Source organism: Ruditapes philippinarum, unplaced genomic scaffold (genome assembly GCF_026571515.1).
Source record: "Ruditapes philippinarum isolate M1 unplaced genomic scaffold, ASM2657151v2 ctg112_1_1_1_1, whole genome shotgun sequence".
Lineage (NCBI taxonomy): Eukaryota > Metazoa > Mollusca > Bivalvia > Venerida > Veneridae > Ruditapes > Ruditapes philippinarum.
The window spans coordinates 212,377-239,708 of record NW_026854897.1 but is presented as its reverse complement, the minus strand read 5'-3'; the positions used below and the strand labels follow the sequence as shown (position 1 = coordinate 239,708).

Below are 27,332 nucleotides of genomic sequence, written 5' to 3'. Positions count from 1 at the left end.
AATAGATAGACAGGAAAGATTATGCCAAGTGTGTCAATGCTCTGAGATTGAAGACGAGTATCATTTTATTCTTATATGCAGTGTTTACCATGAATTAAGAATTCGATTAATTAAACGTTATTTTTATCATAGACCCAGTATGTACAAATTCATAGAAATGCTTAAGTCAAACAATAAATCTGTTCTTAACAATCTTAGCAAATTTATTTATTTAGCCAATAAGAAAAGAAACGATTTATTGAATTCATATCCTAGGCTTTAAGACTATAATTATATTCATTATATTCTCTGTTAGACACTTTATAAGTGAACAATTGCAGTTATTCAATATCTAATTCATGTTAATAAGAGCTTATTCTCCATATTGTATAAACTGAAACATTAATTATTCTCTTTCATTTGAATACCAACCGTGACAAAATGTTTTATATGTATTGATGTATAACGAGATACATGTATATGTATAAGTTAAATAAAATTTTCTTCTTCTTCTTCTTCACGATAAAAACTCAACTGCGGTTGGTTCTAACTACCGATCTCTCGAACAAATTTGAACTGTCCCTCCAGGTTCGAGCGAACTAAGTTTGGCTATATATTTTTGTTATCAATTACAGCAAAAGTAGCAGAGTTTCCTCCCAAACATCGACAGAAAAATATACATGACAATACCATATTTGAGTATTTCAAAGAGCATTTTATCACGTACATAAATGCCCTACTTGCTTCGTAGCAGTTCCTGGCCCGAAATCGCACTTTTAAACAAATAAAATAAAAATATGTCTACCGAAGAGTGCAAACTTTGACAGAACAAAGTTAGGTACCTGTCCAGCATCCGTTCGTTCGTCTAATGCAGTCGTTTCTTTAACAAATTCATATTATCGCATATATATAGTCATTACAAAAAACAATAAATAAATGAAATTACATCCCAAGAAAAACTTGATTTAAGGATGGTATGGGTTAATTTAGCATGCGCCTTGAGCAGTTCGAACTTTATATTTTCTAAGAGTTCGAATGTAGCGTCATGAGTAATACAGAGGCTCGCATAATAAACATTTTATTCAACTCGATCGTTCTCTAAATTTAGTAATGAACCTACACGAACATAATATTCTTTATATCAAATTTCAAAAATAAATCCTGTTGAAATTGGAAAACAACCTTTTTTCATTGTATAACGCAAATGGCATCAAGTCAACGCAGTCGCAAATTTAAAATGAGTGTAGGTTTAATATACAAATGTACTAATTTTATTGCACGAGTTGAATAAAATTACCTGGTGTATACGTACTTTTCATAACATGTCCAATTTTGAATAACTTCCTTTTTTCAGTTATATAAAAAGAAAATATTCTGTATAAATTTAAAAAATTGGTACTATCTGTCTTTTCATTAACGCACTTCACTGTACTGTTAATGAAACATTAACTGATTTTAAATTATAAATCCGTGATTATATGTATACTTACGTTTCTTATATCAGAAACACTTGACATTTCTTGTTATTGAACGGATAAAGTGACCTTTTTAATTTGGACAAATAATTTTGTGTTAAATGAGTTCTACTTTCTTTTTTTTAATCTATATATATTTACTTATTTTAGATGGTTCGACAACGATGCACTTTATCATTAATTCGTCATTGTATATTTTTTCATCAAGGTGTGATAAACGAATGGCGGTGTTTTTGATTGTCAAGTAAACATGTCCAAACACATTACGACGTTTGATTCAATCATTTTAAAACATCAAACTTTCAGATTTATAACCTAGATACAAATAAAACACCATACATCATAGTTTTTCTCGGCAATTGTAGTTTGACAGTGTATAATTTCGTTGTAAATTAGCATTTAGACTTTTCAAATAGGTCTGGGTTAATGAGACGCTTATTACAAATATATGTGTTCAGACAATGACAACAAAAATCCAATAATTAAATTAACGCCTATAAAAGTGCGATTATTGGAAAAATATTAAGGACAAAGAACAATAAAAAAATAAGTTTTGCTTCTGATACTGAATATATTTAACCTCTTTTTCACTGGTTTAGATGTTACTAAAGTTTCAAATTTCATGTTTAAACTTGAATATAATATCAAATATTCTCTGCGGAATTACTTGGAGTTATTGATATAGGTGATAAAAATGTCAACCACAGTGTGTCTCTCATCTCTTGATTAACAGCAAAATGGAGTAATTGATGTGGAATATACAATCAAATTTACTGAAAAGTTTATTTGAGGTATGGATTTCTGCAGCCTTGCTTGTAAGTACTTTGAATTATGCTTTAAAATGAGGTCTGAAGTTATTGAAGCAAATCTAATTTCAGATCATAAACAAATGTCATACAGAAATGAGAACATTATACATTTTTATGTTATATATAACTATTTACGGTTGTTGATATGAATAACGCAAATTCTCAAATTATACACATTGGCAGAATTCTGAATATTGGTAGTCAAAAACATCAAATTAATGAAAACTTGAAGAATATGAACCCCAATTTCACATTTCATAATTTTCAAAAGTAAGGTCCCATGTAACGATGAATAACAACATGCATGTTAGGATGTAAAAAGAACCTGTTGGTTTTCCTAGGAGTAACACTGTACCCAATTGCTCTAAGCTTTAAAATATAAACTTGCTAAATAAATGAGTCGCCCATATGGTTCTAGCAGTGACTATAAGAGTAAAGAATATATCACACAGACGTTTGATCCCATCATGATTGTAAAAGTAACAAACAGTGTTTGAATATTGAGGGTTTGTAGTCATTTTATCATCTTAATACATTGTATCCTTAAGAGAGTGAAGGGAGACTAGTTGAGAGGGGCTATAACTGAGTGACTGGTGAATAATCAAATATAGTTTCCAGGCAAATTTGCAAATTACAATTAATATCATAATAAATTATGAGTGAATTTTATTTATTGCATTTATCTTTAGCTAGTTTTAGTTTTTTCTTAACCTCAAATTCATATTCAATGTCACTTCAATTTTATTCTATTTAATCTAAACCACCATAATCCATCATAAATGATGCATGCTACTCACACTACATTGTACAGGTCTGAAAGCTTGAACGATGATTAGGAAACTACCCGCCTATATGACTGAAATACTGTTGGAAAAAGGCGTAAAATGAAACAAACAAACAAACCTGAAAGCTTAATGATAATTTTGTGTACATGTAATCATTGTTCTCTTTCGAAGTTGTATTTTTTATGATGGATTGTAAGTAGATGCTTGTTGTAATTTTGATTGTACATGTATGTATCAATTTTTGTTTTTCAGATAGAATATAAAGATAAAGAAATACAGAAATGGCTTTAGACGATAGAGTTCATAGATTAACAGAAAATTTGGAGGTAATTCTGATTGTTAACGTATATGTATAATTTATATAATATATGGTAATATTTGGTTGTCTTTTCAAGTGTTTAGATAGAAGGATACTTAATAGTTATTTTGGATGAGTAACAAGAGTTACAATTAGAAAAGATGAGATTACCATCAGATTTAACCCTGAACATGCTTAATTTCTGGAATGGACTAATCCAGTTTCCACTTTTGGAACTGTCCATTATCAGTTTTAGGGAATATCAACTGCTGGTCAGTCTGTGCAGGCTGGTCTGGCTCCAACTTAAAGTTACTTGTACTAACTTAAGGTAATCAACAGTATAGGACCATGTCAGACTACACATATGTTCAGACTTGACTGGCTGTATACTGTAGCAAAATCCTAGTACTGGTATCTGTCCGTTCCATCAGCATTCAGTTAAGGGTTACTGTTATAATTATTCACTGTGTGGCTAGATTGAACACTTAGTGAATGGATAAATAATATATGTACATGTATACATGTATATAATTATGGTAATGTTAGTAAATGTTAGTATACCTGTAGGATATAAAAAAAAATGTTTTTAATTCTGAAAACCCCACATCTTGATTAATTTTAACTGTCAGTGTTAATACAATGTATGTCCCACTATGAATCAGATTTGTGTTAAAGTCAGCATTTCAATGTGGAATAAATGGCAGATCCCTTTTGGAGGGTCGAATTGTGTTACAATTATTATGTAGCATATTAGATTGTATTGAAAATTACTTTCACTTTAGGTAAAAATAAGTAAAACATTTTTTGACCTTTAAATAGCATTGGATTTGTAATCCAGGGGTTGTTGGTTCAAGCCGAGGGGCAATAACTGATATCAGACATTGAGTGTAACACTGATGGTCAATTGTCTCTCACCCCTGGTTCCAAAATCTTGTGGGATTTGTTGCCTGTCAGTTTTGGCAAAAATTGGTAGTTACTGGTTAGGTAACCAGGAAATCAAAGTGAATTGCCCCAGGAGATAATTTATGTCTAAAAAATGAGTTAGTTACAATATGTGTACAATAAATTAAACATTGTAGAAAGTACTGAAGTTGATGCAATTTTCCCCACTCCATGGGCCCTGCCACCATTTCCCAGAAAATGAAAAAAGCACTGTCATTTTCATGTTAAGTTCAAGACTTTGTTAAAGGACCAAACTTATACTAGCACTTATATGACTCCCTTTTAAACTAATAAATGAAATAACCGCAAGTCTCATTGTAGATTAAAAAATAGACTTTGGCCAAGAGCTTTATTTAATCATTTTTTTAATGATAAAGATATTAGATTCTATTATCAAAAAGTTTTTATTGTTATTATTTACAAATAATTATAATAGAACTACATGTACACTGTATATAACATTTTTTTAAATATTAATATTCTGTATTTCTCTGTTTTCACACCAGTCAGGAGTTAATGCATAAATCCCTATTTTTTTAGATAATCTTCTTAATTCAATCATAAATTATATAGCATGACATGTGGCCGTGGTTAATTTTCTATTGTCCTCTAATACAACAATATAAAACAACATTTAACAAGTTGATGCAAAGATTGTTTGTTCACACTTTAAGTATCCTTTTCTGTGTGTTTAACCGGGTTATAATTTATGGGAATCTAACCAAATAATGTCTTTAGGGCAGTGTAAAGGCATATATATACTGTGTAGTGCATTTTACAATAAATTACTTGAAGTGTATAGGCTACCACACTGATATCCGTAATAAAATCGTAAAACTTCTATCTGGAATTTAAATCTTGAAATTTTATATCACAGTAAAGAGGGTGTTAAATCAATTTATAAGGCTACTTGTGTATAACTACTCCAAAAACAATATAAAATTAATTAGACTCTTTTACAGACAGGTAGCTATTTAATAAAATAAGTTATTTTAAAGCTGCATAAGTTAAAGAATATATTTGCTGGTCTTATAAATTTAGTATTTCTTTCCTTTAAGAAGAAATTATCCAGTAAGTGCATTTATAATAAGACTTCCAAGAATTCTAAGAGGTGTATAATTAAAAAGGGTCATTATAAGATAATATTATATTGATATGGAACTTGTATTTGGCATTCATGGACTTTACTAGAACAGACCACGCTTGGCCCTTCCACATTCTGTGAGATCTTAATTGAAGTAAAATCCAGTTTAGTCAAATTAAAGTTCCAGATTGATATTCTCCTATAAAAACTCAATTATATACCCAAGTATCTTTTTTAAAAATTAAAAAAAATTTCTTTAAAAAGTTTGTTTGTTTTTTTTTTTCAGGAAGATTTGGTAATGAAAGTACATGTAGTATGAAAATAAAAGTCATGCTCAAAATTGTGTAGATTAGATTGTGAGACTCAATAATTACAAAGTGATACAATGTATCCTAGATTGCTCAAGATCTGAGTGACACACATAAAATAGAGATTTCCAATATGAAACGAGTATGGGTCACATTTCCAAATTACTTCAATATATCTTTTTTTCCGGAGAGTGTTACTTTGGGTCTCTTTTATAACTAAAGCAAGGGTGGATGCAATTTGATTTTACTAGTGTCAGTATGATATCAAAATATAAAGTTTTAATGAAAACATAACAAAATAAAATAATAAAATGAATAAGCTCTAAGTCTTAAAGGGACTCCAATTAGTTGTTGATTTTTTTTTTGACATTTATGAACTGGACATTTTTTTCATAGATATATTTTATGTAGGTCTGTACCAATAACATCTGTGCAAATTTACTGATCATTCCCTCAGTTTGTTTTTCTGGAATAATTGTTTTTATTGTGCAAAATTACACAAAAATGAACTGTTGCGAAGATTTTGACTCATATCAGGCTAAGAATTGCACTAACTACCGTTTTTCAATTTATTTCAGACTGTATTTCTTATTATCCTTTGCAGATTTTTCCATTTTAACTTTAGTTTAAGTGCTTCAAAAAAATTCAATCTTTAAGCTTTTGGACGTCAGTGGAGTTCCTTTAAACTGAAGCACTGGAAATAAACAACCACAGAGAAATTATTTGTTTATGTACAATAAGATTATGATATATATCTCCACCACTCCTTTCAGATATGCTTAAAGAATTACAAAAAACTGCCTAGTATTAATGAATTAACCCGATATATAATAAGAAATCATTATCTAATTTAAATAATGTGCATTTTGCTGAGCAGCTGCATTGACATCAAACTTTTTTAGCTTCCTTTTTATTTTATGTAAATGTTTAGTGATTGTTTGCAATTCAATTTGAAGATTGTTTGAATTTTTTATGACAAACATTGTGCCAAACTATTTACAGATATCTTACAACGATATAAACACTCTGAATAAGTAATCAAGCGAAAGATAAAAGTTATTGGAATAGCTGAAATTGAAAATACCCGCGATAGTAAAATGCGGTATTGATAAATGAAATGTTAATGCTCACCTTCATATTAAATCTTTCAGTTTAGATAATTGAAAAGCGTGCTCGAGAAAAATCAATCATTTAAATATTTACCTAACCTTGTTATTAATACAGGTTTATAAAGGTTGGTAAAAATCTGTTTATATCGTCAGACTATGTCAATGAAAACATCTAAATTAAGATCAATTAAATATATCGGGGCCGCTGTGTCAAAAGACATAAATAAATGATGCATAATTGACTATGAACAGTATTCTTGTCAGGGTTAATCATGTTTAGACAACATTAAATATTTATTTTTGCTGAAGACTTTTCAGTTAACTAAGAATGGGGGATGACAGGGCTGGTCTACCTCCTTTTAATTCACATACTTATATCCTAGTCACATCACTTTTTTTTTTCGATGGTTTTAGTTTAAGATCAAACATGTATAATTGGAGAAAAAGGTGGGTTTAAGTACAAGATATAAACTCTTTCTAGACAGAAACTGCAAAATCTCTGCAGCCAGTATAGAGCCAGGGACTGTGCTGTTGATTGTCAAGTTTGAGATTGTTTCAATAAGCTTATAGCTTCCAACACAATCAAACTAAAATAAATTCATATAATAAACTATAAATTAAGCTTATAATTCTTTTTATAACATCCCTAAAATTGATATTGGTATTTTCGGAATTAGAAGTTAGACAAGTTAATTTAGGAAATTTAGCAGGTTCAGGTTAAAAAAAATCATGCATAAGTAAAAAAATAGTAAAACTGGTAAATGAAAAAAAAGATGATTCAGTCATCGAATTTAGCACTGGCCAGGTGGCCCATGGCCAGTGAAAAATAGTTTGGGCCAGTGAAAATTTTAAGAAAATTTAGTTAAATATAATTATAGTAAATTCAAAACTGGAATTCGGGCTAGTAAATTCAAAATCTTAAATTCATTGACTGGATGATTGGTAATTTACTTTAATACATTTTATATTGTATTGACATATTTTCCATCCTTATGTTTTACAAAAATCTAAATTGACCTAGCACTACTATTAATGTGTATATTGACTGTTGGTTTTAGTGAAATAAGTATAAATTATATGAGCACAGTCTTGGGGAAATTGGTCTAAATGAATTTTTTTATCGATTTTAAGATTTTTCCCATCAAAATTAAAGCTCATAAAAGATGCTTTCCAGTGATATAACTCATATGTAAAACAAATTATTATTTTTTTATGTGTTTTATTACAGGGGACGAACAGAAACTTGAAGAGTTTAGATCGTATGTTGGATCAGTATCGCGATGTAAGCCGAGATCACAGACATAATGTAGACAGGGTAAATATATACAGCATGCATTGTTGAAACATTGTTACATGTTCTTCACTTCACATTTTACTGATGTTGTTACATTTCACTTCTTTATTTTGTGTTTTCGATGTTGATAACAACACAATTTTTTTGGTTGCTAATTGGAATAATTTTACTGGGTCAGCTTGATCAAAAACTGTAAATAACTGATATTACATATAGAACAAACTAAGACTCATTGACCAATTTGTTAATTATATGTAAAATTAATGGTCTATTCAACTATTGTCTGACCTGCTTTTAAGTTAATAAATTGAATTATGAGCAATAAAAAGATATGAACATAATTGGGAAGAAATTGTTAAGAAATGGGAAGTAGAGGGAGTAGGGGTGTGGATTGGAGACAATAAAGAACTGTTTAAAACTTCTTTTACATACTTGAGGGATTACCTTTTATCATTTAAAGCTGGATAGAATCCTGATTTGAATTAAGTCTGGTAAACAATGCATTGAAAAGAGTTAAAATTAACAGTAAACGATAAAGACATTGTAGACAAGTTTAATTCTATTGTTAGTGTTTTTTGTTTGAATTTGATCATATTAATGATAACAATATTAATTTTGATATAATAGTTGTCCTACAAGAGAACCTCATGCGTAATTGTTCTATTATTAGTTACGAGACGATGTTGGTCGAACTCATCAACAGATACGGGATGAGCGATACAGAGATTATGGGGTACTAAATTTTTCCGTTTAGATGTGTACATGTATTCATTAACGAACTGTGTAGTGTCTTATACAATAATGTATTGGTTTTCCTGCTGTAATTAAAACATGTCATCTGCTTGTAATATATGATCATTGGACTTGAATTTAATCCAGGTGTTTTAATTATGCATTAAACGCATTGCCAAGCATAATCGATTATGGTTATAACTTCAAAAACCAATTTAATAAATGCATGTAATAATACCAGATTAAAGCTTGCATGCAAAATTCACATTAATTTTATATCACACTTTATTTTGGTTCTTTTAATTTTGGTGATGGTAGTTTTAATAAGTCATAATATTTCTTTAACACATGTTAAAACTACATGGTGCCCATTTGTGCCTGAAATAATGCATTTTAGAAACACCTGAGGTCTTCCTTCACCAGTGAAGCAGGAAACTCGCCATATGACCTATACTGTATTGGTGCAACGAGAGCTAAACCAAAAAATAAAAATTCTGTTTACATTGGAAAAATTTTGCATTTGTTGAATTTGAATAGAGAAACATGGCATGATTGAGTCATAATTATTTCAAATAGAAATATAGTACCTACTGAATATATTTTTGATAATGTGTCAAACAATGTTATTTCATATAAATCTAGCTTACTGGAATATAATTGTTCATAGTTTGCATGCTTTAATATGAACATGTTGACCTGAAAATACAAATACTGTTTTTAAAACTCACTCAAAACTTTCATTGTTTATGTGCTACATGGAACTGAAAATGTCCAGTAGATTATGACAATGTTTAGACATGAAAATATCTAGTGCTATAATTATATAAATAGTAGGTATTGATACTTATTACACACAAAGCCTATGTTGGTTGTATGATACAAGTTAGAATCAGTATTTTTTAATCTTATATAAATGACATTGTAAAGTAAACCATGTTTTTGTGTAAAAGTGTTACATGTACTTTATTTTTCTCTTTATTCTCTTTACAAAGTGAAGCTTTTATCATTTGTCATTAATTGTAATGGATGAAAAATGAAGTTTAATTGATGAAAATTATTGTATTATAATAGAGTGATAGTGAGTATGAAGTGGCGTCACCTATATCACGGCGGAGACGTAAACCTCGACGATCTACTGTCAGATTTGCAGACGACATGAACAAAGAATTACACAGCTTACATCATGCTGTAAGAGATTTATCAAGTGATCACCTCAACTTAGAGACCAGCTTTAATAGAGAGGTTGACAGGAGGGATGGGTAAGGCTGAAATATGAAGCAAAAATTGTTATTAATGAAGTAAAGTACCCCTTTTGAAGTAGCTTCTAGTCAGACAGGCAGTAGCAGGTGTATATGCCTTTAGTATATTAGTGTAAGTGAATGCAGATAAGTAAGTTTACTGCAATATGATGATAAATGCAGTATCAACTTGATGGCACTACTGCTGTTACCTCTGGTTAAAAGCGTTTTAGGCCAAAAGATAAAATTATGAAAAGTAGATCAAATAGTAAAGAAAATCACATTTTGATCATCTATATGAGAATAAAAAACATTCTCTGGAAAGGTATTTGATCCTGTTATTCAAATGTCACATGATCTATATGACATGTTTTCTTCCTTCAGGTATGATATGGACACAAGAAAAAAAATCCGAGAAATTTCAGATGACCTCAAGAGATTTACCTCGTCAGATCCTGTATGTCATTTATTTTATGAAAATTTTATTATACCCCAACAAACGAAGTTTGGGGGGGTATATAGGAGTCAGCTTGTCGGTCCGTCGGTCAGTCCGTCGGTCGGTCCACATCATGGTATCCGGACGATAACTAGAGTTTGGAATGAGGTATTGTAATCAAACTTGGTATATAGCAACCTTATGTGAAAACTCCGGTTGGTATTGCATTTGGACCCCCTGGGGTCAAGGTCATCGTTACTAAAAATAGAAAAATGGTTTTCGGACAATAACTACAGTTAGGAATGAGATATTGTTATAAAACTTGGTGTATAGCAAACTTATATGAAGACCTTGGTTGGTATTGTATTTGGACCCCCTGGGGTCAAGGTCAAGGTCACCGTTACTAAAAATAGAAAAATGGTTTCCGGACAATAACTAGAGTTAGGAATGAGATATTGTTATCAAACTTGGCGTATAGAAAGCTTATATGAAGACCTGGGTTGGTATTGCATTTGGACCCCCTGGGGTCAAGGTCAAAGTCCCCGCTACTAAAAATAGAAAAATGGTTTCCGGACAATAACAAGAGTTAGGAATGAGATATTGTTATCAAACTTGGTGTACAGCAAGCTTACATTAAGACCTGGCTTGGTATTGCATTTGGACCCCCTGGGGTCAAGGTCAAGGTCACCATTACTAAAAATAGAAAAATGGTTTCCGGACAATAACTAGAGTTAGGAATGAGATATTGTTATCAAACTTGGTGTCGCTTGGACCTCCTGGGGTCAAGGTCAAGGTCACCGTTACTAAAAATAGAAAAATGGTTTCCGGACAATAACTAGAGTTAGGAATGAGATATTGTTATCAAACTTGGTGTATAGCAAGCTTATATGAAGACCTGGCTTGGTATTGCGTTTGGACCCCCTGGGGTCAAGGTCACCGTTATTTAATGGTTTCCGGACAATAACTAAAGTTAGGAATGAGATATTGTTATCAAACTTGGTGTATAGCAAGCTTATATAATGACCTGGGTTGGTATTGCATTTGGACCCCCTGGGGTCAAGGTCAAGGTCACTGTTACTAAAAATAGAAAAATCTCCGGACAATAACTACGAGTTAGGAATGAGATATTGTTATCAAACTTGGGGTATAGCAAGCTGATATGAAGACCTGGGTTGGTATTGCATTTGGGTCCACTGGGGTCAAGGTCACTGTTACTAAAAATAGATAAATGGTTTTCTGACAATAACTTGAGTTAGGAATGAGATATTGTAATCAAACTTGGTGTATAGCAAGCTGATATGAAGACCTTGATTGGTATTGCATTTGGACCCCCTAGGGTCAAGGTCACTGTTACAGTGTTACTAAAAATAGAAAAATGGTTTTTGGATAATAACTAGAGTTAGAAATGAGATATTGTATTCAAACTTTGTGAAAAGCAAGCTTATTTAGAGACCCCAGTTGGGATTACAATTAATTGAAATATTTCTTTGTACACAGTTGATAGTTTGTGTTCAAATTTTTCTTCAGACTACTTATTTTTCAAAAAGTCAAAGTTGCTGGTGGGGGTATTAATCACCTTCAGTGATAGGTCTAGTTTATTTTTATTTTTACACAACGGAAACTATTTATGGATAGATTTGTCACAGAATAGCTGTGTTTCAAAATTTACATAAACATGATGAAAAGAAATTCAGTATTACTTCGCACAGGGAAGCACAAAAATATAGATGCACTATGAATAAGCACATTTTGGGCTTATGTTGTATATGGCATAAGGAATATTTATCATTTTAGTCTTAGTCTAAATTTCAGAGTTTTAGTAGAATACAGGCCGAGTATAAATGTTAGCTTAAAGTTAATAAAATACATTATACATAAAGTAAACTCCACTTATAATGATGTGGCTTATAATGATATACTAAATATAAATTAGCTGTTCCTGCAGTCCTGACTTTTTGTTTCAAATTTGGTTGCCTCGCAAGATATAATGATAACAGCATATAACAATATAAGTTATGCGGTCCCCTGAATATCGTTATAATCGGTGTTTACTGTATATATCTATTTTTTGGGAATTTTGTTAACAGTGGAAACACATTTATTATGATAGATTTTGAATTTCAAGTAAAGCACACAAGTGGTGATTTGACATGTATCTTTTTGCACAATTTTGCACACAGGTGGCAGATCGTGTAGAACGTAGATTACGTATGATTCAAACAGAGTTGGAGGCCGATAGACTGGTGACTGGACGGAACGAGGAATTGTGCAATCTTTCTATGGAATTAAGAAATGTATATTTTATATTCACCATCATTACTTGTGTTTTATATGGTGCAAATTCTAATTTTTGAGCAGATGTTTAATTTAATATTAAAAGAAATCTTTGAATTAACTTTTAAATGGTCAGCTTTAAGTAAACATTTAATCTTTTGCGACTTATGAATTCTATTCTAGGTGAGATTTTTTTTTAATCTTGTAAATATTAGTTTTTCTTTTTGTATTAAAATTCTTAGCATTTCTTGATTAAAACATTGAATTTCTTCATGTTTCAATATTATTATTACACATTACATCTCTTGGAAGTTCATTGTTGTAGTGGTCACCTTTGCAATGTTTACTTTAGCACATGGTGTTTGTGTAAGCATAAGATTTGTGTGACATTTACAGGCACTACAACAACAACAAGCACATGCACAACAGGCAGCTATTGAGGACAGGGTCAGATCGTCGTATCTTACTACTGAAACACAGAGACACAGGGTGCGGGACTTTACTGTTTCTTCTGAATAAATTTTGAATTTTTAGGAACTATTGCACTAACTTTGAAGTCAGTGTCACACTTTAGTTAAGTTTTTGTGTGCAAGTTTGTATCTCATAAACTACTGGAAGTACTGAGTTGAAACTTCACGCACTTATTTCAGAGCATAATAGGAGGTCACTGACCAAGGCCAATAACTATTTTTGTTTATTTTAACAAAATTATGGCTGTTTTTGAAATTAAAAATTTCTGCATTATCCAGTCTCTCATTTTACTATCAAGCACTAGGAATAGTCAAGCAAACTGTCCTACGGGCATTTTTATTTCAAGAATTTTTTTTACCTAAATAAGTAATACAAAGTATTTTTTTTTACATAATGGTTTCTGTATGGGTTTGTTTAAATGTTATTTAAAAAAGAAATTATCTACATAATTAACAAGTGATATAATACCAATTTTTGAAAAAAGAATGTAAATATCATATATGTATGCAGCTATGTTAAAGATTGATATGAGATTCTCCCTGATTTCTGAGTGTTATATTAGAAGTTACATTTGGATAAAAAAAAATTCACTATAGAGCTTCAAGTCGTGTAGATTTATTAACAATTTATTCATATCTTTAACTTGACACTACTTTTGTTAGCTTAAAACTTCAGTGCTTAAATATGGATGAATGCATTTATGTTCATGAAATTGTAGTGTTGAAATTCCATCATGGAAAGAAGTGTACATAAGAATTTTGCTTGTTTTTGGGTCCATATATTGTGACGTAAACTGATACATGTTTGTAAATTTGCTATATTGATAAATTGTTTGATCAACAGTTGGAGACAGATTTAGAGGAAATGCGGCGGAAACTAGACATGGCGGAGGGCTCAAAGTCAGCTATGCAGCAACAGGTATGTTATACAATACAAGTTTATTTGCTTTAAACATTATAACAATGTTTCTAGCATAATAGACAGGTAACATAATAATAGCAACAATATACAAAACCAAAATGTTATCAAATCTGGAATACAATATATATGCAATAATGTTGTTTATAATACAGTGGCTGTGTTAAAGCCTTGAAGTCTGGTGTCTGATATATCTGACCAGTTCCATACAGCATTGTGAATATTTCAAAGGACTTGACTATTATAGCTGTGCATGTTTCTGGTTGCATTTGTGAAAATATGTAGTTAAAGACAGTTCTGAGTTAAATACTTACTTAATATGTTTCATGCTATGTTGGGATAGATCACGCTGTTTGCTTGCTAATATTTTTTAATGGTTTCATAGATTATTTTTACACCTATGTACATGTGTGAAAGGTGCGCATCTCATCTTTTGCCCAAAAGTTAAGCTGTAATATGTCTTAATTTCTGTTCTAGTAATGATACTCCATTTCATAGACTATATATAATGTCAAAACATGACATTTACACTTTGAGATTGTATTACTTTTACACTTGTACATTTATCAAACTTCTAAAGTTTATTTATGCAACATTATAACCTTCCGATTGCTAGCAGCTTTTATAATAGTTTACATCACTAATACAAAGCTAGGACAGTCTGTACAGTTGTGCAGTCTGACAAGGTTAACACTGCTCACTACTTAATCTTAGTATTTGATTTTGAAATCCTGTCTGCTATATAAAAACTCTTTCAGATTTAATACAGGTCAATTACGTTACACAAATGCAGCAGATAAATGGTAAACACATCCAAAATCATGTTACTAAATGTTTATTTAAGCTCCAATATAATTCAAAATGACAAGATTTTTGAGAATGATGTAACATTTTGTAGGTAGATGATTTACGTAATCAATTACGACGGATGGAGGGTGATCGATCAAGGATGAAATCTCATTTAGAAGAGGCGAGGCTGGAGGAAGAACTCCGGGAAAGAAGGAAGAGAAGATCTAGTAAGTGATTTACATGTTGATCTTTTGAAGTTGGGTATGTTTTACTTATAAAAGTGCTATCATACTTAGATGGCTCAAGCTTTGGTCATGCCTTGGATCTCCTGAATGTTCCATCTGGTCTAGAAAAAGTTTTTTGTGTTATATTGTATATAGTTCAACTCTGCATGGCTTAAATATCTGAATTAGATGATCATTTGCATTGTAAAACTTTTATAACCTGTACAACTTTTATAACCTATTTTGTAAGCATTTAAACTAATCTAAACTTATATTTTTGAGGATGCAATAGTAGATTTCACACTCTTTGAGAGGTTCCACATAAAATTCTGACACTGTCAGAAAGTCATGGAAACAATACCGCAGCATTATATTATTTGATACCACATTTACAAATGTACATTTTTTTATGGTATATTCTTTTCCCAACTTGTAGTGGAAGAGGATCAGAAGAAGAATTTGGAGCGTGAACTTTTAGAATTACGTCAACAAATGACTCGCTCCATTGGTGCTACCAGTGAAACTGAGGAATTAAGACGTGGCCTCGAGAAAAGTGAGAGACAACGGGTACAGTTGTCGGACCATATAGAGGTAGGAATAAAATCTTAATATAGCATAATACTGCTGAGCGATTCAAGATTACATAAGTGTAGAAGTGAGGGCAGAAAAAGTACAGAAAATCATGCTTTTTCAGGTCCAATTTTAGTTTAAGATTTGTTACAATGATAAAACAGATAATATCCACAGGGTGACCATGATTCGTTACCCTAAGAATTTTACAGTGCTAGTTTGATACTATATTTTCTAATGATCATAGCATTCTGTGTTGATGAAATTTAGCGGATACATCAAATTTGCTTTGATGTTAAAAAATATCCAAATGTTATCATTCTTAATAATTATTTAATGAGACTTTCAGACATACACAGTAATGGGTGTAACTCTATGACAGGGACAAATTTAGGGCACCTGACGATATTTATTCATAAATGCTTTCTTGATAGTTTTAAAGAATGCAAAATGTAACTTACAGATTTTGTTCCTTTCATTGTTTAATTATTTTTTCAGACAATAACAAAAGATCTAGAAAACAGGGAAAAGCAGACGGCCAAACTGATAAATGAACTGAAATCAGTGTCTGACAAATGTGAGGATGCAGAACGGCACAAAAATCACTTGATGGTACAAGTTGAAGACACAGCAGCTAAATTACGAGATAATAGCCGGGAATTAGATAAAGCCCTGACAGAATTAAGAAATACACAGTTAGCACTCTCAGATGCTGAGAAGAAACGTGATGAGTTTAAAGGTCGTGCTCAGGAAACAGTTAGACAGTATGTTTATGTTTTTTTCTTTCTAAATGTTTCACAGCTATATGCAACTTTATTGTGTTGAGCCAATGTAAACACTCTCATTTACTTATTAATTGATTAATACTTTAAGAAAATCTCTAAGTTTTTGTCAGGTTAACAAGTATATTTTAAAGTTGGATCAATATAGCCAGCATTTACATCAAAATTGATAAAGCTACAACATGTTGACTTAGTTCGTACAAAAAATGTCCAAAGTGTCGAATTCATACAAACATTAGCTACCAATTAAGCTGAATGGAGTCACTTTTTATTAAATCAGTTGGGAGAGACAAATGACCATTAGACTCATTGTCCGAGATCAATTGTCATGGAGAAATTTTGCCTCACCACAAGGATCAATCAAGCTACCCCCAGATTTACAAATTAGATGCTTTCCCTATTAAGCTAATTTTTGCATGACAGTGAACCAAAAAAAAATGTTAATGTTATTGTATTGTATGTATTATAGATGGAAGATGAAGGTTAAACAGTTAGAACGGGAACTAGATCGTCATAAACACGGGAACCAGCAGATGATGCAGCGTAACGAGCAGCTCGTGAAGGAGACTGAGGCAATCAGACAGCAGGGACATACGTACGGTATACAGCTAGAAAATATGAGACGAGAACTTGGAGATGCTCTTGTAAGTGCTATGTTCCACATGGTATTGTATAGTAGCTATATTTCTGTTTCATTTTCACAGATTTACTGTAAAGAGAGGCAAATTTGTCTGTTGCTTTAAGGTAGTCTAATTGTAATGCTTTCCCACCAAAAAATTTCTAACATCGGCCAATGTCATAATGAATTGGTCTTTTCTGGAACGTTATTTCTCACAATTTTTGGTATTCAATAAATCTTAACTATCTATAACCTGAATAAAGAACATATCACTAAGGAATGAGTGATAATAAGTAATCTTATATCCAAGATTTTGAGAGAAAAATATTGATCCGGAATTAACCGATTTTCTATGATATTGGCCGATGTTAGAATTTTTTTGTTGGGAAACCATTACAGTATGACTACATTAAAAGCACAAGAAAATTAGATGTCTTATTTTGGTGTTGACAAAAGAACAATTTCGAAAGTTTTTACAAGTGGCAGTGTTGCCGAGTGGTTAACATATCGGAATAGTAAGAGGCAAGCTGTTGTTTCCTTGACCAAGAAACATGACACGCATTACATTATACTAGTTGGTTCCAGGAACAAATTTTAGAGTGTTCATAAACTTATAACTTCCTATACAATCCTTTAAAAATAAATTATGTATAAACTAAATATTTTACATATATGAATGACATAAAGATAATTCTTGTATGTATTATTGCAGGCTGTTAGAGCAGCACAAGATGAACAGATTCGATTGAAGGATGTTGAAATTAACGAGCTCAAATCATTACGTATGGACCTTGATAGAGAACTCAGGGATACTCGTACTGTCTCAGAAAGGGTGAGTCCTCATTAATATTGAAATTTCACTCTCCTTTTCTTTATTATTATCATTACTAAGAGATTTCATTCAAACTTTAGCAATGATATTTTCATAATGTAAAAAAAAAATACACATTTAGGCAAGGATGCCATATTGAAATGCAGAATCCTTGTAAATTTGTTCTTCTTGAAAACACGCCTCTTGAATAAAATATTGCTACAAACATTTTGACATTTCAACAAACAAACTAAAGTTCCTTGTGTATATATTTGTTTTACACTGTTACCATTTATGATCTTCCTGTCTACCTACAGCTGGAGAACGAGTTACATAATGCCCAGTCACGTATAGCGCAGGTAACCGAGGAGAGGAACCGTTTGGACGACCGGTGTTCGGCGGTAGAGGCGGCACACTGTCTAGCTCAAGACCAGGCTGCCCAATTACAGGTTTGTTTGTTTGAACATAATTTATGTGAAGAGGTGGTAGAATGCACAAAAAGAATTTATATTAAGAGGAGACAGAAAGTGCAGAAAGACACTATTTTATCTTAAATCATAAACAAATTAAAGAAGTTCAGAAATAATAATGAAAATGTTTTGTTTTTTTTTCAATCTATTAGATTTTAACTGCATATTTTCCTAGTTTTCACCATTTTCATGTCAATGTTGAATTCAGTTTATATCTTAATAAGCTGCTGCCAAATTAATGGATCTGTAGCTGTCATTTACTACTGAAGACCGTTTTATAAACCAGTTGTATTCAACAACATTGTTTTGTCAGTGGGACAAAGTAAGTCTAAGTCAAAAAATAGCTTTCATGTCATAGAACTTCGATATAAAGTTTTCCTGTTTCCTGAACAGCCATGCCTAAAACCTTTTTTTTTTGCCATGTTGGGTAATATTTATTGGTCCAGTTTTTACTAGGTTAATTTTTATCTATGTTTGAAACTTTTGCATGCATTTTTAGCTCGACTATTCGTAGAATAATCGAGCTAATGCAGTCACCCATTTGTCGGCGTCGGTGTCGGCGTCAGCATCCCTGTGGTTAAGTTTTTGTATGTAAGCTGGTATCTCCATAACTACTGAAGGGAATGGATTGAAACTTCACACACTTGTTCTCTGTGATTATCTAAGATGATTGGCACAAGTCCCATAACTCTGATTTGTTTTTTTACATAATTATGCCCCTTTTTCGACTTAGAAATTCTTGGTTAAGTTTTTGTATGTAAGCTGGTATCTCCATAACTACTGAAGGGAATGGATTGAAACTTCACACACTTGTTCTCTGTGATTATCTAAGATGATTGGCACAAGTCCCATAACTCTTATTTGCTTTTTTACATAATTATGCCCCTTTTTTGACTTAGAAATTCTTGGTTAAGTTTTTGTATGTAAGCTGGTATCTCCATAACTACTTAAGGGAATGGATTGAAACTTCAAACACTTGTTCTCTGTGATTATCTAAGATGATTGGCACAAGTCCCATAACTCTGATTTGCTTTTTTACATTATTATGCCCCATTTTTCGACTTAGAAATTCGTGGTTAAGTTTTTGTATGTAAGCTGGTATCTCCATAACTACTGAAGGGAATGGATTGAAACTTCACACACTTGTTCTCTGTGATTATCTTAGATGATTGGCACAAGTCCCATAACTCTGATTTGCTTTTTTACATAATTATGCCCCTTTTTCGACTTAGAAATTCTTGGTTAAGTTTTTGCGTGTAAGCTGGTATCTCCATAACTACTGAAGGGAATGGATTGAAACTTCACACACTTGGTCTCTGTGATTATCTAACATGATTGGCACAAGTCCCATAACTCTGATTTGCTTTTTTACATAAAAATGCCCCTTTTTCGACTTAGAAATTCATGGTTAAGTTTTTGTATGTAAGCTGGTATCTCCATAACTACTGAAGGGAATGGATTGAAACTTCACACACTTGTTCTCTGTGATTATCTAAGATGATTGGCACAAGTCCCATAACTCTGATTTGCTTTTTTACATAAAAATGCCCCTTTTTCGACTTAGAAATTCGTGGTTAAGTTTTTGTATGTAAGCTGGTATCTCCATAACTACTGAAGGGAATGGATTGAAACTTCACACACTTGTTCTCTGTGATTATCTAAGATGATTGGCACAAGTCCCATAACTCTTATTTGCTTTTTTACATAATTATGCCCCTTGATCGACTTAGAAATTCTTAGTTAAGTTTTTGCGTGTAAGCTGGTATCTCCATAACTACTGAAGGGAATGGATTGAAACTTCACACACTTGGTCTCTGTGATTATCTAAGATGATTGGCACAAGTCCCATAACTCTGATTTGCTTTTTTGCATAATTATGCCCCTTTTTTATCTTAGAAATTCTTGGTTAAGTTTTTGCGTGTAAGCTGGTATCTCCATAACAACTGAAGGGAATGGATTGAAACTCACACACTTGGTCTCTGTGATTATTTAAGATGATTGGCACAAGTCCCATAACTCTGATTTACTTTTTTGCATAATTATTCCCCTTTTTGATTCATAAATTCGTGGTTAAGTTTTTGTGTGTAAGCTGGTATCTCCATAACTACTGAAGGGAATGGATTGAAACTTCACACACTTGTTCTCTGTGATTGTATTGAAACTTGAAGGGTTTGTACCTTTTTGTACAATTTTATGTATTCATATAGGTAAGCATTATTATACTCAATGAAACACCCTTGTGACAAATTTTCGAATAGTCGAGCGTTACTGTCCTCCGACAGTTCTTGTTAAAATGATTACATTTTATTGTAAGAAAATACCTCTCAAAATTGAATAAAATAAGACTACTTATGATGATATACGGGCTTTGAAATTTATCTTATGAAGGATTGGTAGGCTAAGAATACACAGTACACCAGCAATTGGAAAGGAACACAGTTTAATGCTTTTGCACATGTAGATATTATGGTGATTGCTTGAAAAATTGTCAATTTGTTATTTGAAATTACTCAGTTTTTATAAGGTCAATGGACAAAGATAATTATGACTGAGACAGGAAGTTCAAAGATTTTATTTTTAAAATAAACTTTCTATGCACTCCTAACAAAATGAGTGAGAGAATTGTGTTTAGATAGTTTCACATTTGCAGTGTGCTATCAAGTATTCAGTACACACTTGAGCTTACTTTCACAATAGGTTGACTGTACAGTGTTTTGTGTGCTTTATTTCTTTCCAGCAAGAACTGAAAGATCTTAGTTCAGCAAAGGCCCAGGCTGCAACAGAGTTATCTGAGGCTAAGGGGAAAATACATGTATGTTGCACATTTGTTTTACGGCACTTTTTTCTCTATTTACATTTATGTATTTCAGATGTACAGAAATTCGGTATGTGTTTCTTTTAGAGTAAATGAAAAAAAATCAACAACTGTATTCTCGTGTCTTTGCTAGACCTAATCTTGCTGTTTTTCTCCTCTTTATGAATGTACAAAGTTATTTTTCATTTAATTAAGTCTTTAATTTGATTTCTACCCATAAGATAGATAACATTAGAAATGATAATATTTTTTACTTTAAACAAATGAGGAAAATACCAAATACCACTGGAATAGTTAAAAAAAATTATTCTTTTAAAATGTGGTTCATTAATAAAAAAAATATAAGAGACTACAATGACAAAAGATGACAAAAAATGTTTACACTGTATGAATAAATCTAACAAATTTTAAATGCTAAAAACAGAATACCCCTGTAGAAAATAGAAAGTAACTAAAATTGCAGTTTCCTGATATTCATTTGGTTTTCCGTACTTTAAAATTGGTGCTTGGATGTTAAAAAAAACACCAAAACCCCCCCCTAGATGTAGATAACAATGGGAAAATAGATAGTTTAAATTTCTTATGCTAGGTTCATTCATACATTTTCAATAATCCACCCTATTCCATCCATCCCATCCTGTATCGCAGTTAGTAAAAAAGGTGTGAGGATTAGGGAAAAATGCCAGCATATTTTCAAATGTTTTAAAAGTTAATTATAAAAATAAGCTTTTCATTTTGCATGTGCCGATTCTCCGTATTTCCTGCTTTTGTTATCAAGGAAATTAAATGTTGAAATGTGATAGGCTGGTTCACAGATGATGAAATTTCAATAAATATTTTAAATGACATACAAAGAACCAGTCTATATAAATGCATGAGTGATATATATCCCGTATTGCATGAACTGGAAAACTTATTACATACCTTTCATAAAATAATCATTGTCTATCAGTTTATCATTTCTTATATAACAAAATTTCCTTTGGCGAATATTAGCATATATTTTTTTACAAATTTTTATATATCAATGAAGATATGGCTGTATAAAAATTCATAAGATGTAATTGTCCATATCGTAGATTGTAAATTTTAAATACACTGGCTGTGGAAATAAGAAAGTATCATTTTTGGTCAAAAATATTTTTGATGAGTAAAGGAAATGCATGGAAATTACATTAAATATTGTTGCATTGTTTTGTATCCTTTAGAAATGTTATAACATATATATATAAGACAATGTTCAAGAGTGCTTTGTTACAAGGAAATTAAGATATACACATGATAAACTGATTTTACAATGCTGGTAGGAAAATGATTTTATGCATGACCTTGCTATGATTAGAGAGTTGTATATTTGATGTGGTGTGAATTTATACTCAGGATATGAGACAGAGTTATATAGAGGTGCAACATCGAGAGAAGGCAGCACGAGAGGAATGTAAACTTATACAGAAACAGCTACATGATGAGAGAGACAATAGTAGGGTTGCCGTAGAAACCTTAAAACGGGAGTTAAATGAGGCCAAGGTTTGTTATCGTGTTATTGTTATCTGGCTGTGCTTATCAGTATTGATGCTCCCCATATGAAATTTTTGTGGGATTTTCCTATCTGTATTTTTATGCCATGATTTTAACTTTGACGAGGAGGAGTCATGAGGGGGATCAAATGGTATAACTGATATCATTGTATTGCTATGAGAAGCTTGCTTTTTGGTATATTTAGGTTATGGTTGAGGAAAGCTTCCTATAAAATGCATATCAGCATTCTGGAAAAGTTGACAGTTAAAATTGAAATTGTTTTGCTTGTATGAATGATTTAGTTCTTGGATATGATTAAATATGGAAGGTTCTTGAATTTTAAGAAATTTCAAAGTTTGAAAAAAAAATATACCTAAAAAAGCAGTATTTTTGTAAGACTTAATGTTCATGTTTTTTCAGGTGTCCTTTTTTGTCCAGTGACTGATTTTAGGCACTAAAATACAACTTCATTTCTAAAATCAAATTTAAGAAATCAATTCCATTGAATTTATATCCTGTTGTTTATTGTTTTTGTTTTTTTTACCAAAATGTTATCTAATTTATTTTTTTGAATTCAAACATGTTTTAAGTGCCGGGTTATTTCAAGGTTGCGTCTTCATGTTGATTTCTTGATGGAGAAATGGAAGTGCAGGATATGGAAACACTGTCAGTATAGTTTCTCTTATGAAGTATTATTGATTGTATAATTTCAGGTGAGAGAGGCCCATGTTTTACAAGATCTACAGAGAAAATTAAAGAAAGATAAAGCAGAATATGAGGCAGCTATACAAGCTTTGAAGGTAAATAATATCTTTATTTACTTGTCCGTCCATAGGGAGAGCATCGGATTTTTGATCCATGCGGGGCAATGTGTTTATTTTTCACGACAATTGATCTCAGACATTCAAAAACTATGTTGGAATAGTAGTCAGTCTATTGCAGAGAAATTGGTAATTACTGATTAGTTATCCAGTAAAGCTCTTAGGAGGCTGACAGTTGACAAATGACAAAAAAAATGTGTTTCAATCCGCATTAAAATAAAAATCAAACAACTTATCTGTATTCATTGATCTAGTGGTAGTATCAAAAAGTTAGAGAAATCTGCTCATCTATTAAGAATGATGAGTCCTTATATAGTTTCCTGCTAGATTTTAGAAAAATTCTATTATTTAATCTCCAGTAAGTATGTACAGACTGTCCAAAATTCAGGGGCAAACAAGTCCAATATAAAAATCTACTATGGGGTTATGGGTGAATCAAATTTTATATTCCATGATTTATATCATTTAATAGCTGAAACTCATGAACCCTAGGTAAGCAAAGGCCACTAAAGTGGTTTACATAATCAGAACATTTGATTTCCTAAAATGTTTCTGCAAGGTAAAAATCATTGGCAAAAGATTTGTTTAAGCTCTCTAATGATAAATATGTACTCGGCTAAAAATCAGTTTTTATAATGATTAATGTCCTTCAGGTTAATTTTATTATTAACCTTTTCATAACATTATTATTATTATCATTATTATTTGAAATGTTTTATTGTAGATGGAGTTATCTGAGGATAAATCTAGTCTGAAAATTTCGAAGAGGAATGAAGAGAAATATAGAAAAGAGGCAGAGATATTACAACAGGGTATGAATAGGTAAGTCTGACACAATCATGTTAGTGATTCTGTTATATAAGGCGAGAGGAAACTAATTAATTATTAACAACATTGAGAATACTTTAGGTACTAATGTTTCCAAAATGTAAAATGTATATGTTAATTATTTCAGCTTTGTTTTTGAAATCATTAATATTGTATGCATACTCTTACCAAAGCTGGTTGAACACAAGACTATGTTGACACATTATTTTAAGCAACTTCTTGTTATGTTAACTATATCCTCTGTTGTTATATGGATTATTAAATGTTAGATTGTTTATTTAAAGTACTTGTTTGATTGTTTATACAGGCTGGAAGAGGATAATCTGAAGTTATTAAATCGTCTTGATCATACAAAGAAAGAATTTGAAGCTCAGGTAATTTTTGTTGAAGGATGTTTTTATCATATCTTTGTTAGATATCTGAAACAAAAGCAAATGAGCCGTGTTATGACAAAACCAACATAGTGGGTTTGCGACCAGCATGGATCCAGACCAGACTGCGCATCTGCACAGTCTGATCAGGATCCATGCTGTTCGCTTATAAACCCTATTACAAGTACCGAAACTGATAGCGAACAGCATGGATCCTGATCAGACTGCGCAGTCTGGTCTGGATCCATGCTGGTCGCAAACCCACTATGTTGGTTTTGTCATGACACGGCTCAAATATCAGCAGAAGGTTACATGTGTGAGACTTTTTCTATTATTTTGCCTATTTTACTTCTTTTATTAACAACTTATGTTCACGCAATATTGAATCAGCAAATTTCCTCCAACATAGAAGTTTAATAGTGTTTATCAATATACTGTGAAAACTGCTTAGGGTGTCTAATTGTGGTCACTCGTTGGTAAGCTAATGTCTACACTCCTATGAAATTCTTGTTTATTTGCATCACATTGTATTATTATTTATTGATATTTTCAGTCACAAATGAATGAGAATGACATGTCAAGATTTAAGAAACTGGAGGACGAGATCTTCATCTTGAATTCTGAAATGAAAAAATCTGAGAGGAGATATGAGGTGAGATATTGTGTTTGACTGAAACCATTTGAGCCGCGTCACGACAAAACCAACGTAATGCGTGTCCGCGCAGTCTGATCAGGATCCATGCTGTTCGCTTACAAACTCTATTACAAATAGAGAAACTGATAGCGAACTGCTAGATCCTGATCAGACTGCGCGGACGCGCAGGCTGGTCTGGATCCATGCTGGTCGCAAACACAAAAAAAGGCAAAATAAGGACTTCTTTTGTAAACCTCTTATATGAATAAAAATTTCCCTTTGTAACCAGAATCGTATATTTTATGTATAGTTATTAAATGCCATTCTAAAGCCCTTATCTAAATGTATATGAAACTCGGGTCTCTGGTATGTGTTGTATCAGTGAGCTTTTTACTGGTGAAGTACTCAGCTCCCTGATATAAATTTTATATCATTTACTGTATGATACAAATATATATTTCAGAGTCTTGCCCAGGATATGGTGTCAGAAGTTGATGCTTTAATGGATGTAATGTCTACTGGATGTATAGAAAAATTTAAGGTATGAAATAGACATTATGAGTTGCTTTGTTTATAGGCATAGTCAAAAGAGCCTTTTCATACACATTTTTTGATATAAGGTGTTTATTATATAGACATAAAAGTAATTTAATATTCCACTACTAAGACTCTTGAATGTTTAAAAATCATAAAATTTTAGCACCTTAAAAGACTTAAAATGTCATATGTAGAGCAAATATACCATTTTGAAGTAAAGTCCATCTACCATTTTGCAATTGAGACCATTACCATTTTGCAATTAAGACCATTTACCATTTTGCAATTAAGACCATATACCATTTTGCAATTAAGACCATTTTGTAATTAAGGCCATTTATCATTTTGAAATTAAGACCATTTGCAATTGAGACCATTTTGCAATTAAGACCATTTTGCAATTAAGACCATTTACCATTTTAAATTTAAGACCATTTGCAATTAATATCATTTACCATTTTTCAATTAAGACTATTTTGTAATTAAAACTTTAATGTTTTTCATTATTTCAGACAATTAGTGCTGTAAAAGGAGCTCTGAATGGAAACTTGTTGGCAGATTTAAAGGTATGAGTGGACTGTGACCTTTTACTACAAGATATATTGAACTGTGTACAAAATTACATTTTCTTTTATCACTAGTTAAAGTTTGTATAAAGGTCCATGATTACATAAAATGGTTGCTGCAACATGTGATTGTTACCTTCTGCAAATGAATTTGATAAAAACACATACCTTGTACTTATAAGAATTATTTCTAAATTACTTAAGTACTAGTAAATAAATGTTATCTTTATCTGTTGACTTTTTCTTGAATTTAACCTTTGAGTGCTGGTAGCAATATTGACATTTCTTTAAATCCAGGAAAGTCGTCAGGTCTGTGAATTGACTGCAGTCCAACGCAACTCTGTACTGCTATTTTATAAATTTTGCCATTTTGATATAAACATCCCTCCCAATAATAATGAGACAGATCCAAATTCAAGGCAAGTCAATTCCATAACATTAACTCAATATGTTAATTGTTGAAACTGCTTATATAAAGGCTTCATGAATTTTAAAATGTAAAGTCGAGTTAAAGATGTCACCCATATTAGTTATTATTATTGATGTTATTTCATTTTATTTACATTATTTCAGATAAAGATGAAGTGGTTGAGAAACCAAGTTCGAGAAAAGATAAAGTATGAGCAGAAGTTACGCAAAGATATACGTGACGCTCTGACAGCCAATGAAAGTGACAGGAAGTACTTGTTACAGGAACTAGCAAGGCGAGAGGAAGTGTTAGATGAACTTGCCGCAGCCAAGCAAGGTAAACTTTGTCATTGATCGATATAATATTGTAATTACTTGATATAATACCATTGACACTGCACCATAAAATTTGAGGTA

At 31.6% G+C, this 27,332-nt stretch overlaps 1 protein-coding gene across 3 annotated transcripts in view; it reads left to right on the top strand.

The window, feature by feature from the left end:
- The first annotated feature begins 1,661 nt into the window (after nt 1-1,661).
- The window catches only part of LOC132741460 (centrosomal protein of 128 kDa-like), a 33,499-nt gene continuing 7,828 nt past the window's right edge, over nt 1,662-27,332 (top strand). The window contains exons 1-24 of one of the 3 annotated variants that reach the window (XM_060729628.1): nt 1,662-2,269; nt 3,301-3,374; nt 8,018-8,104; nt 8,754-8,816; nt 9,887-10,074; nt 10,438-10,510; nt 12,670-12,783; nt 13,160-13,252; nt 14,078-14,152; nt 15,051-15,168; nt 15,602-15,756; nt 16,234-16,499; nt 16,987-17,161; nt 17,849-17,968; nt 18,265-18,396; nt 21,155-21,229; nt 22,613-22,759; nt 23,464-23,550; nt 24,296-24,393; nt 24,707-24,773; nt 25,324-25,422; nt 25,868-25,945; nt 26,454-26,507; nt 27,081-27,252. In XM_060729628.1, coding sequence (XP_060585611.1) covers nt 3,330-3,374; nt 8,018-8,104; nt 8,754-8,816; nt 9,887-10,074; nt 10,438-10,510; nt 12,670-12,783; nt 13,160-13,252; nt 14,078-14,152; nt 15,051-15,168; nt 15,602-15,756; nt 16,234-16,499; nt 16,987-17,161; nt 17,849-17,968; nt 18,265-18,396; nt 21,155-21,229; nt 22,613-22,759; nt 23,464-23,550; nt 24,296-24,393; nt 24,707-24,773; nt 25,324-25,422; nt 25,868-25,945; nt 26,454-26,507; nt 27,081-27,252 — 2,581 coding nt within the window. In that variant the 5' untranslated portion in view covers nt 1,662-2,269; nt 3,301-3,329. The remainder of the gene's footprint in view (nt 2,270-3,300; nt 3,375-8,017; nt 8,105-8,753; nt 8,817-9,886; nt 10,075-10,437; nt 10,511-12,669; nt 12,784-13,159; nt 13,253-14,077; nt 14,153-15,050; nt 15,169-15,601; nt 15,757-16,233; nt 16,500-16,986; nt 17,162-17,848; nt 17,969-18,264; nt 18,397-21,154; nt 21,230-22,612; nt 22,760-23,463; nt 23,551-24,295; nt 24,394-24,706; nt 24,774-25,323; nt 25,423-25,867; nt 25,946-26,453; nt 26,508-27,080; nt 27,253-27,332) is intronic. The other 2 variants (XM_060729626.1, XM_060729627.1) reach the window with 2 other exon arrangements.